This window comes from Podarcis liolepis (genome assembly GCF_965112155.1).
Source record: "Podarcis liolepis genome assembly, chromosome: 1".
Lineage (NCBI taxonomy): Eukaryota > Metazoa > Chordata > Lepidosauria > Squamata > Lacertidae > Podarcis > Podarcis liolepis.
Genome location: NC_139554.1, coordinates 130,378,029 through 130,392,183, shown reverse-complemented (window position 1 = coordinate 130,392,183; position 14,155 = coordinate 130,378,029). Strand labels below are relative to the sequence as shown.

Genomic DNA, 14,155 nt, shown 5'->3' with positions numbered 1-14,155 from the left:
GTGCATCACAGTTCAGGTATACCGTATTTTTCGCTCTATAAGACGCACTTTTCCCTTCCTAAAAAGCAAGGGGAAGTGTGTGTGCATCTTATGGAGCGAATGCCGGCTCCATGGCTTCAGCGATCCCTCTTGCTCTCCTGCCTTCGCTTCACTGGAGAGGCACAGCGCAGCTTTCCCTCTGTGCAGCGCCCCTTCAGCAAAGCGGGAGGAGAAATGGAAGGGACTCCATTTCTCCTGCTGCTTCGCTGAAGGGGCGCTGCACAGAGAGGGAGAGAATTTATTTTTTTCTTGTTCTCCTCCTCTAAAACTAGGTGTGTCTTATGGTCGGGTGTGTCTTATGGAGCGAAAAATACAGTAGCTATCTTGGGCCCAAGTCCTAAGATGGTCCAGAATGAACAATGGCTGCTTTCGCTTCATCCAATATTATTCTTGATTCTTTTTCTTATTTTTTTATGGATACAGAATGTCTTTGGATACTGTAGGATACAGAACGTCTTTTTCTGTTGCCCCATGTTATGTACAAATTGACGGCATCTCTTCTGGACTGCAAAACAAGCACTCTTTTGTTCTATGTATATATTTAATGTTAATAATAGTGGTAAGATTAATGTGGGTTCCCCTTGAGCCTCAGCGTTTTTTCTTTGTTGATTTTGGCATGCTGGCGCCTCATTTGTTCTCTGATTATCATTTTGAGAAACATTGTCAGTAACTGGGTTGAATAATTGATCGTCATCTCTAATTATGCTGTTCTCCACAGGTGCCTGGAAAAACTCCAGATGGGACTTCGCACCATCTCCAGTTTGAGGGAAGAGAAAGACAATATGCTTCCTTACCCAGGTAACTTCTGTTTTAGATTTACATGCTCTCACTCTCTTGTATAGACGTACATGTATAGGCACGCACAGGCGCACTGCTTCTGCAAGCGGGTTTTCTGCTATTGTCGCACTGTTTAGCAAAAATCTGCATCAAACAGACATCTGGCAACGAAATGAGAGATTATGCTGCAATTTTGTCGCGCTGCCCTTCTGCCAATGATTTAGTGCCATCTTTATAGCTGTGTTAATAATTTAGCCAGCCAATTTGGAGGGAGGGGGGGAGGAAGAGTAAAGTCTCTCTCAATGAACATGTCAGCAAGAGTCATGATCTGCCGAAGAAGAATATGACATAGAGGGAGCTTATTCCACAAGAGTTATAGTAGGTCTTAGCAGAGCCTGAGACAGAATTTACAATGGAAAAAAATCATAGCTAGCAATGACAGAATTGTGCTGTGAAAAGTTCAGCAGTGCAGCAGTTTGTGGCTTCAGAGGTGAGTGAAAAGGAGTTGGTTTCTGGTTTCTTTCTCCCAATACACTAAGGCTGCAATCCTTTACACACTTACCATATTTTTTGCTCTATAAGACTCACTTTTTCCCTCCTAAAAAGTAAGGGGAAATGTGTGTGCGTCTTACGGAGCGAATGCAGGCTGCGCAGCTATCCCAGAAGCAAGAGGGATCGCTACTTTCGCTGTGCAGCGATTCCTCTTGCTGTTCTGGCCTCTGAGATTCAGAATATTTTTTTTTCTTGTTTTTCTCCTTCAAAAGCTAGGTGCGTCTTGTGGTCTGGTGCGTCTTATAGAGCGAAAAATACGGCACCTGGGAATATGTCCCACAGAACTTAATAGGACAAACTTCTGAGCACAGGATTGTGCTGTAACTTTGCTCTATGACTAAAGAACATTGGAAGTGAGGAGAATTGTTAGAACTTCTCTTGATTATGGGGTGTGTGTGGTAAACCTGTGATCTTCGGGTGAAGGGCAGTATAGAAATTTAATTAAGAAGAAGAAGAGTTGCATTCCTAATCAGAGCCAGCATGGTGTAGTGGTTAAGAGCGGTAGTCACGTAATCTGGGGAACCGGGTTCGCGTCTCCGCTCCTCCAGATGCAGCTGCTGGGTGACCTTGGGCCAGTCACACTTTTTTGAAGTCTCTCTGCCCCACTCACCTCACAGAGTGTTTGTTGTGGGGGAGGAAGGGAAAGGAGAATGTTAGCCGCTTTGAGACTCCTGAAGGGGAGTGAAAGGCGGGATATCAAATCCAAACTTTTCTTCTTCTTAATCAAAACTCTGCTTTTTAGAAGGTTACACAACCACTCCATCCCTTCTCAGATTTGCAAAATCAGAACCAAAGATGCCCTAGGCACAGTGTGTGTTACTCATCACCGGGCACCTGTTGGGTAGTACCTGCGACTTTCACACCTGTGGGGTTGCTTCTCCTTTCCCTGCATACTCCCTAGAGAGCTACAGAACTGTGAAAATCAGATTTGACCAGAGATCACAGTGACACGCACCACATTGATGTGTGTGTCCTCTGCGCAGTAACAGCTCCACAGTACACCCTCCAAGTATCTGTAAACTGCCTGCGTAGTTAACTCCATATCCATGGTCATGCGGAGAGCAAGGCAGCAGTCATTTGTTCTCCTCCCTCCCCATCCCTGCTACTGGCTTCTTGAGCTCACTGTGACAAGGAAGGGCTTGGTGAACAGAGTTCGGCCGAGCCCAGGTCAAATTCCAGAAAGGCAGGTCCACAAACATGAATACAGATGGTGAGTTCTGGTTCCAGGATGGCTAGCAAGGGGCAGGTTCCACAAACAAGGTAACAAGTGGAGGTCAGGTCTCGGAAAAGGACAAGCAAGAATGTGGTTAGCACCACAGACAGCTCCCAGTGGACCTGGAAACTAGAGAGGCCTTCCTTGAATGCTGCTTAGCAGCTAGCAATCTCTGAGGGAACCTTGAGTAGGTTTCCGGTTTCCTCTAGGTAGCCAGTGGCGTCCCGTGATGAATGAGGTCCCCCACCTTAAAAGGGACCTGCTTCCTTCAGGAGCCTTTGCTTGTGATGACACAGAAGTAACCGCAGCTTTGGAAGGAGAGTGTGAAGGCAGTAATGTTTTCTCTTCAGGCTGTCTGAGTTTGTCTGACTCCATTTGACGTAGAATCCATACTTCCATTTGACGTAGAATCATAGAATCATAGAGTTGGAAGAGACCTCAAGGGCCATCGAGTCCAACCCCCTGCCAAGCAGGAAACAGCATCAGAGCACTCCTGACATATGGTTGTCAAGCCTCTGCTTAAAGACCTCCAAAGAAGGAGACTGCAGCACACTCCTTGGCAGCAAATTCCACTGTCGAACAGCTCTTACTGTCAGGAAGTTCTTCCTAATGTTTAGGTGGAATCTTCTTTCTTGTAGTTTGGATCCATTGCTCCGTGTCCGCTTCTCTGGAGCAGCAGAAAACAACCTTTCTCCCTCCTCTATGTGACATCCTTTTATATATTTGAACATGGCTATCATATCACCCCTTAACCTCCTCTTCTCCAGGCTAAACATGCCCAGCTCCCTTAGCCGTTCCTCATAAGGCATCGTTTCCAGGCCTTTGACCATTTTGGTTGCCCTCCTCTGGACATGTTCCAGTTTGTCAGTGTCCTTCTTGAGCTGTGGTGTCCAGAACTGGACACAGTACTCCAGGTGAGGTCTGACCAGAGCAGAATACAGTGGCACTATTACTTCCCTTGATCTAGATGCTATACTCCTATTGACGTGTAGCAACTCTCTCCTCAGGGAGGCCTGGCACCAACTTGGTCATCATTTTGGAACCAAGAAAATACCTTTTCCTTCTCCCAGGCATTTGGGATTGGATGTTTTTATTCAGATTATGGTTTCAATATGTATTTTCATTGTGGTGTTTTTCTTCCGGTTGTAAAACACTTTGGAACTTTTGGTAGTGGAAAGCGATAAATATCCTTAATAAACCTGACTCAGTCAGTGAAGCATGAGACTCTTAATCTCAGGGACATGGGTTTGAGCCCCAGGTTGGGCAAAAGATTCCTGTATTTAAAGCCCTAAACGGCCCCGGTCCAGTATACCTGAAGGAGCGTCTCCACCTCCATCGTTCTGCCCGGACACTGAGGTCCAGCGCGGAGGGCCTTCTGGCAGTTCCCTCGCTGCGAGAAGCCAAGTTACAGGGAACCAGGCAGAGGGCCTTCTCGGTAGTGGCGCCCACCCTGTGGAACGCCCTCCCACCAGATGTCAAAGAGAAAAACAACTACCAAACTTTTAGAAGACATCTGAAGGCAGCCCTGTTTAGGGAAGCTTTTAATGTTTAATAGGTTATTGTATTTTAGTGTTTTGTTGGAAGCCGCCCAGAGTGGCTGGGGGGACCCAGCCAGATGGGTGGGGTATAAATAAATTATTATTATTATTATTATTATTATTATTATTATTATTATTATTATTATTATTATTGCTGCAGGGGGTTGGCCTATATGGTCCTTGTTGTCCCAACTCTACAAATCTTTGATTCTATTATTCTGCTTGATGGGCACCTGCCATGGATGCTTGAGTTGTGATTCCTGCATTGCAGGGGGTTGAACTAAATGACTCTTGGCTTCCCTGGCAGCTCTACAGTTCGATGATTCTATGTAACTGGTGCCTTTCTCTCAGTACATGGACAGCCAGCATGCTGCCTGCCAGATGTTATTGGACTACAACTACCATCAGCCCTGACAATTTGCTAAACTGGCTGGGGCTACAATTGGAGTTGTGGCCCATATCTACATGACACCACGTCGGCTATCCCTGTCTTAGTACTTCAGAAGTTCAGGATCCTTTCTCTCTTTTTTTTAAGAATAATTTTTTTATTAACTGACCAATCACATCAAATCAAACCAAATTACCTAAGTTCCAAATTACACAGCCGAATTTTAAATTTTTGTTGGGGGTACCCATATTTCAAGTTCCGAAGGGGATCCAATCAACTTCTTGCTTCTTGCTGCTGTTTTAATGTCCACAAATCTAACCTTATGATGTTCACAGTACTATCCAGTCCTTTCTTATTGTTTTTCCACATCTCTTGTTGTTATTTTCATATATTTTTCCTTTCTCTTTGTGGCCTCTGATAGTCTCCACAAGCTGGTTAAAACAGTTTGTAATCCTGCGTGGATATTTTTTTTTTTATCCAGTAGCCATATCCAGACGTTTTCTATATAACATCACTTCCATACATCAAAATAGTCTTAGCGTCATTAATCTTCACCAATCTGCCTCCTTTCTCAAACCTCTGAGGAGATTCACCAGGAATGCAGTCTGAAAACAAGTCCGTTCCTCCTCCCGGCTATAAATCCTTTGGCAAGATGGCGACTCTGAATTAATTGCTGCGCCATTCCAAAAGCTTTATTGCTTCTCGATCTCCATAAAGCATACTTTTGGTTAAAGTTTATCTCCACACAGACCTTAATCATCCTGCTTGGGTCAGTTAAACCGACGGTTCTAATGAGGAGGGGTTCTTGGTAAATCACATAGAAGGAAAGTAAAAAAGGTTTCTCCCCCCCCATTCAGTCCCATTGCCGACATACCCAGCCTTTGGTGTATCTTCATCATAAAATATTCCTGTTGCTCCAACCCGTCTTCTTCTTTCGCAGAGGTCCCTTAAATTAGCAGTCTTCACTCCCCTTCTTCACTTGAAATATGTGCATTTGCTTCTTTTGTAATTAATTATTCCAAATTGCTGCAACTAGTGCATGGTCAGAGACAGCGTCCAGGAGAGCCGAGGTCCACATGGGGGCATTCTGCCTAGGACCCTCACCCCCTTCTTTCGAATTAGGGGGTGATTTATGGGCACAGCAGGCAAGGGCAGTGTTCCCCATTCCCTTGGGGCAACAAGGGAGGCTGCCTACTCCCATAACAGCCTCTTAATTACCCCTTGTGGGTCGGAGAGATGGTATTGTTGGCCATCTTCCAATGCGCCCCTAGTGGCCCCCCAATGCGCCCCTAGTGGCCACCCTCACCTTGAGAAGGATGGGTTCTGGTTGAAGATGCTTTGCTGCCTCCCTTGAGCAGTCCTACAAAACTGTTCAAAGATCTGGCGTCTGCTAAATGGCAGTGTGCCTCCACACTTCTGCCTATTTTCCTGGCCGCCCATGTTTTTACTCAAGTAATCCTGTCAGTATATTTTTACAAGAAAGCGTTGCACTCTTAAGAGATTGGGTGTTACTCAACTGTGCTTTGCTCAGAGTGGGCGCACTAAAATCAATGGCTCTAATGGAGCAATTTTCATCCATTTTAGTGGGTCTACTTTGAATAAAACTTAGTTGAATGCCACTCACTGTGTTTATGCCATGCTTCCATTGATGCGGTATAACAGGGCAGAATCCCAATAAAGGGAATTGGCATCTTAATTTCACTCCCCCTAGTATTTTGAATAGTGAGCAATCTGGGACATGGGCACCTTTCAGAAGTGATGCAAAAATGCTCTAAATCTAAGAGGTAGCCATCTATGTACAGCATTATTTTAGTTCTGTTTTGCATTATGTTTCCTAAAGGCTGTGGCTTATATTAAACAGTATTAAGAATATCAGTTTGGATTTATTGGGTCTCTCCTGTAAGAAAAGTTTTCCCAGGCTTTAACTTGCTTTGACTATACACTAAGATCTGTTAATAATGTTCTCCAGTTTAAAGGGGATTTTTACATTTCAGACTATCTCTTTAATTCACATCTGTCACTAATATGGGCCATAATTTGCTAACTCAGTATCAGAGGAGCTATCTTCCTTAAAAGTTTAGTTTGGCTCCCCACTGTTTTCCTGCATGCCTCAGGTAATGAGATATTTTCAAGATCCGTTTTTAATCTTCAGAAATTCTTCTCCGCTACTGTCCATTTGCGTTGCGAGTCCCACTGGCAGGTTATATATTGCAGAAAGTTACTAAAGTTTCCATAAAGGAGCAACTTAAAAGGCTGAGCCAAACATACCCCTCTCCCAGGTCTTTGCTTCCGTCCTTTGATTGCGTCCTTCCACTCATTTCCTCTTCCTAACAGATCTATTCCATTCCTTCTGCGCCTCCAAGTTCAAGTCATTTCTAGGCCTGCAGCCACTGCTGTCTTCCATCTCATCTCCGAATCCCCTCTATTTCTTTTACATCTGCTCTGTAATAGATCATCAGAACTGAATATAGTACCCAGCTGTGCATGTACTATTGATTTATATTACATAGGAGCTTTTTCAATATCATTTTCCATTCAGTTCTCCTCCACCTCAACATCTTGTTTACTACTTTGACTGCAGCTTCCGCGGGGCGTTTAGCAGATTTACATTGTTCACACGAACACAAAGATCTCCTTTCCTGATCGATTCTAAATCTAAATCAAGCCATTAATCTTACTCCCTGCTTTTCCAAACTTCAGTTTTTATCTCTGTTCTGGATATGTATTTGGAAAGGGTTTAAGAAGCAATCAAGATGTTCCATAGCCTTTGCGTTTCTGAGGGTAGAAGGGGTTTTCAGCTGGAAGATTAGAGGCTGGGGCATTTGGGGCAGCCTCTAGTTTAAGTAAAAATATCTGGAATGCCATCCTTTAAATAACATAAGCAAATTTAGATTATTATTTCTGAATATTGATATTTCAGCTGGTACAAGAGGTGAGGTTTTTTATTTGGTTTTATTTTTATTTGAGAATTGTGTGGCAACAGGCAAATATTTCAGAATAAATGCAGAGCAGTTGAGTTACTCCTGCTCCTCCCTTGAAATGGCTTAGCAAATAAGGGGAGGAGAGGGGGGGGAAGTCATGTTGCGTGAGGAAGAAGCCTCGTTCTACTCATACATTCCCCAGTTAGCACTACCTTGAATTCCACCCCAATGCTTTGCTTTAGATTTACCTGCCAGAGATGGGAAGAGGCTGAGCCTCACTAGTCCACTCACCAGGAATACTTGGCAGACACCAGTTGAGAGTCAATCGGACAATGTTGGGCATTGGCTTGATACTGATGACCCTCAAGTCTGAGTATCAATTACCGTACTTAGTTTGGTGGGGCTCTGCAAACTTAGGGTACTTGCTGAAAAACACTACTATTGGACTATTGGCTAACCTTGGCAACAGCTTGGAGTGAATCAGACAACGTTTGGTTTGGGGGTGATAACTATGACCTTCAGTTTCAGTTTAAATTACAGTGGTACCTCTGGTTACGTACTTAATTCGTTCTGGTGGTCCATTCTTAACCTGAAACTGTTCTTAACCTGAAGCATCACTTTAGCTAATGGGGCCTCCCGCGGCTGCCGCGCCACCGCCACACGATTTCTGTTCTCATCCTGGAGCAAAGTTCTTAACCTGAGGCACTATTTCTAGGATAGCGGAGTCTGTAACCTGAAGCGTATGTAACCTGAGGTACCACTGTACTCAGTTGGGGGGGCTGAAAATTGTGGAGTTTTCGCTGCAAAACTGTTGCCGAACCTTGGCACTGGTTTGAAGTGATTTGGACACTGTTGGGTTTTGGGGTGTTAACTACGAACCCTAGTTTGATGGATCAATTTCTGTTTCGGGGAGCTGCAAAATGACTGCAAAACTTTGGCACGAGTTTGGAGGGAATCCCAAATTTTGACATTCATTAGCATCCAGGGACTGTCAGGAATTCAGGTTCATCCACAGGTCAGGAAAAGAAGACATGAATGGCAATCGGCTTATGTTCACAATACAGTGGTACCTCAGGTTACATACGCTTCACGTTACAGACTCCGCTAACCCAGAAATATTACCTCAGGTTAAGAACTTTGCTTCAGGTTGAGAACAGAAATCGTGCTCTGGTGGCACGGCGGCAGCTGGAGGCCCTATTAGCTAAAGTGATGCTTCAGGTTAAGTACGGTTTCAGGTTAAGAACAGACCTCTGGAATGAATTAAGTACTTAACCCGAGGTACCACTGTAGTAAAAACACAACGGGGTTCATCTAGGCTAGTCTGCCCTAGTTGAAGATGTTGCTGGAGCTGGCATTTGGTCCCTGTGTCCATCTCTAGCCCTCTCCTTCTGGACTCCTCCCAAGCAGCCGTAGACTCCGTCGAGGGAGAGGGATCCCCCCCAGTGCCAGATTTATGTATAAGCCAAACAAGCTATAGCTTAGGGCCCCACTCTCTTGAGGGCCCCCCAAAAAATTAAAGGAAAAAACCTGTATGTATTGTATTTCGGTTCAACAATTACTTTGATAAAATACATACATAGTTATGGGCAAATGGCTTTAGATACCTATTAGGTCCATAAATTAGGGATGCGGGTGGCGCTGTGGGTTAAACCACAGAGCCTAGGACTTGCCGATCAGAAGGTCGGTGGTTCAAATCCCCACGGCGGGGTGAGCTCCCATTGCTCAGTCCCTGCTCCTGCCAACCTAGCACTTCGAAAGCATGTCAGAGTGCAAGTAGATAAATAGCTACCACTCTGGCGGGAAGGTAAACGGCGTTTCCGTGCGCTGCTCTGGTTCGCCAGAAGCGGCTTAGTCATGCTGGCCACATGACCTGGAAGCTGTACGCCGGTTCCCTCGGCCAATAAAGCAAGATGAGCGTCGCAACCCCAGAGTCGGTCACGACTGGACTTAATGGTCAGGGGGGTCCCTTTACCTTTACCTATGTCCATAAATTACCATATAGCATATATTCAACACACACAAAACAGTGACAATTTGTTGTAGATAAAGGACAGCTGGACATATAAAGACCCCTTACCTTCAGTAGCTTAGGGCCTCATCAGACCTAAATCTGGCCCTGGATCCTCCTCTGGGCAATGTGCAAAGCTCTTCATGATCTGGGTGTCAGTGGAGGAGGAGAGCCAGCTGAAGAGGGGCTGAAGCAGTTGCTGGCTCCCCTCTGGCAAAGTATGCACTCAACTCTGACCATTGGCATTCAGCCCTGTCCTGCTACTTTCACCTCCCAACTTTTCCCTTCCACAGACTGGTCCTCTGTGCCCCACCACCACCACTGACCTGGGTCTAAGTCCTCTGTGAGACTTAGCCCACATCGCCCATGACTCTGCCTTCCAGCCTGTCGCTGACAAATAGTTAATAAGCCCGATGAAGGATTATCCTTAGCTAAGAAAGGGGCTGGTGGAGATATGCAGTCATACCCTATTAAAGTGGGTGGGAATGTAGTGAAGCCAAAATCCACTGGCAATGCCATTTGGACAGCCTGGTGGTATTTCTATGCAAAGATAACAAGTATACCAGATGCGCACCGTGACAGTTTGCAGCAACGCTAATAAGCAAGATTGCTATCCCAGTTTAATACCAATGGTTGGGTGGCAGGGAGCAGAAAGGTGGGAGAAGCCTGCCTCTTCCTAATCAAATAAACATGCTGATTAATTCAGTTAGCTGTTTTGCTTTGGAGTCTGAGGTTCTGGTTGTTAAATAACGTTGACTTTTTAAATAAGCATCCGTGTTAATGGAACACGAGTCCTAAGGTGGCATGGGTTCTCTGTTATGAAAAGCTGCAAAGGAAAATAACCAAGAGTCAAATCAAATCAAACGTGTCTTTTTATTTTATTTTTTAAAACCCTAATACTAATAAAAATTTACAGTCATAATTTGGCAACCTTGTATGGGAAACTTTCTGCTAAGTCAGACCTTCCCAAGGGCTCAGGAGTGATGGATACTTATTCTTATACCGGATTGTGTTATTTAATCTCCAGAAGGGAAGGAAAAGCATAAAAGGCAAAGCCAAGGATTTGCAGGAAAGATAAGAGATCTTCACACTCACTAGTTGCTCTAGGCCTCTAAGGTGAATAGAGCAATGTTACTCAGCAATGTTAAAGCTTCCCACTTAGGAAGAAAATACCGTGATTCTTGCCAGACATGCAGTGGTTTTTTTGGCACCGTGAATTTGACCATAAGGCAAGGTAATGTTAATATACTTGAAAATCTTCCCCCTTGCCCCCCCCCAAGCCTCTAAACTGTTTTCTGGTTCCATCTGTGACATGTAAATACGTTGAATGGTTTCCAATTAATGGACAATATCCATTGTCGCTCATACTCAAGAGTAGACCCATTGAAATCAATGGACTTCAGTTATTTGAGTTTTGATTTCACTGGGTGTGCTTTGAGTATGACTGATGTTGAATATCACCCAGCCTTTATCTCTAGTTAAAATTAGCCTGCTTCCCGACTTTGGCTTCGACTTTGGCTTCGAGAGCCAGTGTGGTGTAGTGGTTAAGAGCGGTAGATTCATAATCTGGTGAACCGGGTTCGCGTCTCCGCTCTTCCACATGCAGCTGCTGGGTGACCTTGGGCCAGTCACACTTCTCTAAAGTCTCTCAGCCCCACTCACCTCACAGAGTGTTTGGGAAGGGAAGGGAGGAAGGGAAAGGAGAATGTTAGCCGCTTTGAGACTCCTTCAGGTAGTGATAAAGCGGGATATCAAATCCAAACTCTTCACTGCAGTCTCCTTCTATACAAGGGATAATTAGGAGCATTCCAAGTTAGAGAACTGTTGGTGCCTTTAGATGTGAAAAGTTTCTCCTTTTGGACCCAGAAATAGACTCTTAACCAGAAGTAGAGGTCAGTCACTGAGACCTTTAATGATCGGTATTAATATGATGTATCTCCTGCGCCTTGGCAACCTTTCTAGCAAGAAATGCTGATTCTTAAAAAATCAATGTTTCGATTCTTCTCAGCCCTTGTGTTGATTCAAGAACAACATTTTGTACCATAAAGGACACTGGAAAGACTAAAGGGTGAGATCCCGCTGTGCAAATAACTTCTGGAGCAGTGAAGAAAATGGGTGAGGGGAGTTACTATGACGTTCCCATCTTCACAGGCTCATTAAAGTTTAAGGTGGGCCTTATAAAGGACATCTAGACTTATCTCAGATAAATAGCTTGTCTTGCAGTAGCTCATGCCTTTGACATTCAGGACCTGCCATGGCTGCTTTAGTTTCCCCCGGCTACTAAATAAGTCTAGTGAAATGTCCCAAGGGACCAGAGGCTTCCCTGCAGCATAATTTGTTACAGTAATTTAAGAGGAGCGAATCAAATAATAACTTGACAAAGAGGGGAGTCAACACTATTATACAACTGCTGTATTTGCATAAATTCGACATCCTTGCCAAACCTTGAAAGAATGCATTAATTCATGTCCATAATCACCCTGAGATTTCTTAGATTCATGTTCTTTCTTTTGCACATTCACCCTTCCCATCCAGCCTCTCCCATGCCATTGTGCAAAATTAATCTGCTCAGTAGAAGGCATTTGTCTTCTGGAGTCACCTTACCATTTTGAATATTCCCCTTGAGGTTGAAGCAAGATGCAGAGTTTGCAATTACTTTTTTTTTTCTTGCAAGGTTACGTGCAGATGTAAGCTTGCGATAACAGCCACCAGTCTGAGTGTTTCATTGCCATCGCCAAACTGACGGATCTGTTATATATCTTCCTTAGCATTTGTTTGTTTGTTTGTTTGGCTTGATATATAACAGTGCAGTAAATTTATATTTGCTCAGCTTCTTTTCATCCCAGTAAATGCTGGGTCCCCAGTTTGAAAACGATGCTTATTGACTTTGTGGGCTGTATCAAACTAAGATTATGGTTACCAGATGTCCCCGCTTCCCGGGGACAGTCCCCAGATTTACAAATCTGTCCCTGGACAAAATCCGTCCCCAGAATGTCCCCGGATTTCATTTAATGTCCCCAGATTTATATTTTAAGTGTTGTAGATTTATTAGTAGGGAATGAATGTTGCGTGATTGGTTCAACGGCATAAGACACATCATATGGGGACATCTGGTGAGGCAAAAATGGCGGGCGCCACAGCAGCGAGCAGCTCCTGAAGCCAGCCAGAGCCAACTGCACTACCAGGCTGGCTCCGGGCTGCTGAGATTGCTGCTACTGCTGCTGCTGCCAAAGGGGAACCGGAGACGCCTGGCACATAACTGGGGGAACCGCTGACCCCCCCCATGACCCAAATTGAGCCAGGAGCGAGAGCGCCCAGCCACCCCGCCGACTGCCCAGTAAAACCCTGGAGCTGACGCAGGGAGAAGGAAGAGAGAGAAAGAGGAAGGAGAAAAAAGAGGGGAGCCCCGCCGTTGTTGTGTTGCTACCGCCGCCAAGGCTGAGGAAGAGAGGTAGGAGAGCACCGGGAGGGCAAGGACATGTGGCTGAGCCCAGGCCCAACCCGAGCCTAGTCCATGGTGGATAGCATTCCAAGAGATCAGGCTGGGGCCCAGAGGAAGGCCGCATGAGAGAGGAGACCACAGAAGAGAAGATATTACTTCTTAATTTTCTTTAAAAATATTTGCTTTGAAATAACTTTTCCCCCCTCTTTTTTAAAAAAAGTGTCCGCGTATTCTTTGAAAAAAAATCTGATAACCTTAAACTAAGTCGTTCTTCTAGTGCAAGTACAGTGGTGCCCCGCAAGACGGAATTAATTCGTTCCGCAATTTTTGTCGTCTAGCGAATTTTTCGTCTTGCGAAGCACGAAATCCCATAGGAATGCATTGAAAATCAATTAATGCGTTCCTATGGTCAAAAAAAGTCCAAACAAAGCCAAATTTGGTACAACAACAGTTTATTAACTGCTCTTTAAAGTCACACATACTGTAAAGAGCAGTTCAAAAATTGAAGGGAAAATAAATTAACTTTATAAACAAAACATGTCTTTGTTTTTAGACAAAGAAAACAAAGTCGCGAGACGTTTTCGTCTTGCGAAGCAAGCCCATAGGGAAATTCGTCTTGCAAGGCAAATCGAAAACGGAAAAACCTTTCGTCTAGCGAGTTTTTTGTCTTGCGAGGCATTCGTCTTGTGAGGTACCACTGTACTTTGGGCTGTGTGGCAGAATTTCCTCTCCCTCTCTCCACGTGCCTCCCAAATACCTCCTAAATGTGTTGTGGGTTTTCCCCTAGCCCTCCAGATCAGATTTAGGGGGAGGCAGAGGGGAAGTTGTGTTGCGCAGCCAAAAGTACTTGGCACCAGTGAAATTGTTTGGATCCCACCACTGAGCCTCATGCTGACAGTCCAGATCCGAGTTTCTCTGTTTAATTTAAGGCAGATGATGATGATGATGATGATGATGATGATGATGATGATGATGATAATTATTATTATTATTATTATTATTATTATTATTATTATTATTATTATTTATACCCCGCCCATCTGGTGATTTTCCCCAGCCACTCGTGAGCGGCTCCCAATCAAGTGTTAAAAACAATACAGCGTTAAATATTAAAAACTTCCCTGAATAGGGCTGCCTTCAGATGTCTTTTAAAGATAGGATAGCTACTTATTTCCTTCACATCTGAAGGGAGGGTGTTCCACAGGGTGGGCGCCACTACCAAGAAAGCCCTCTGTCTGGTTCCCTGTAACCTCACTTCTCGCAATGAGGGAACCACC

The 14,155-nt window shown here is 44.6% G+C and overlaps 1 protein-coding gene across 2 annotated transcripts in view; it reads left to right on the top strand.

Moving 5' to 3' along the window:
• PARD3B (par-3 family cell polarity regulator beta) overlaps window positions 1-14,155 on the top strand; it is a 579,832-nt gene that overhangs the window by 524,490 nt on the left and 41,187 nt on the right. For both annotated transcript variants that reach the window (XM_083472433.1, XM_083472434.1), the window contains one exon: window positions 758-837. In XM_083472433.1, coding sequence (XP_083328559.1) covers window positions 758-837 — 80 coding nt within the window. The remainder of the gene's footprint in view (window positions 1-757; window positions 838-14,155) is intronic.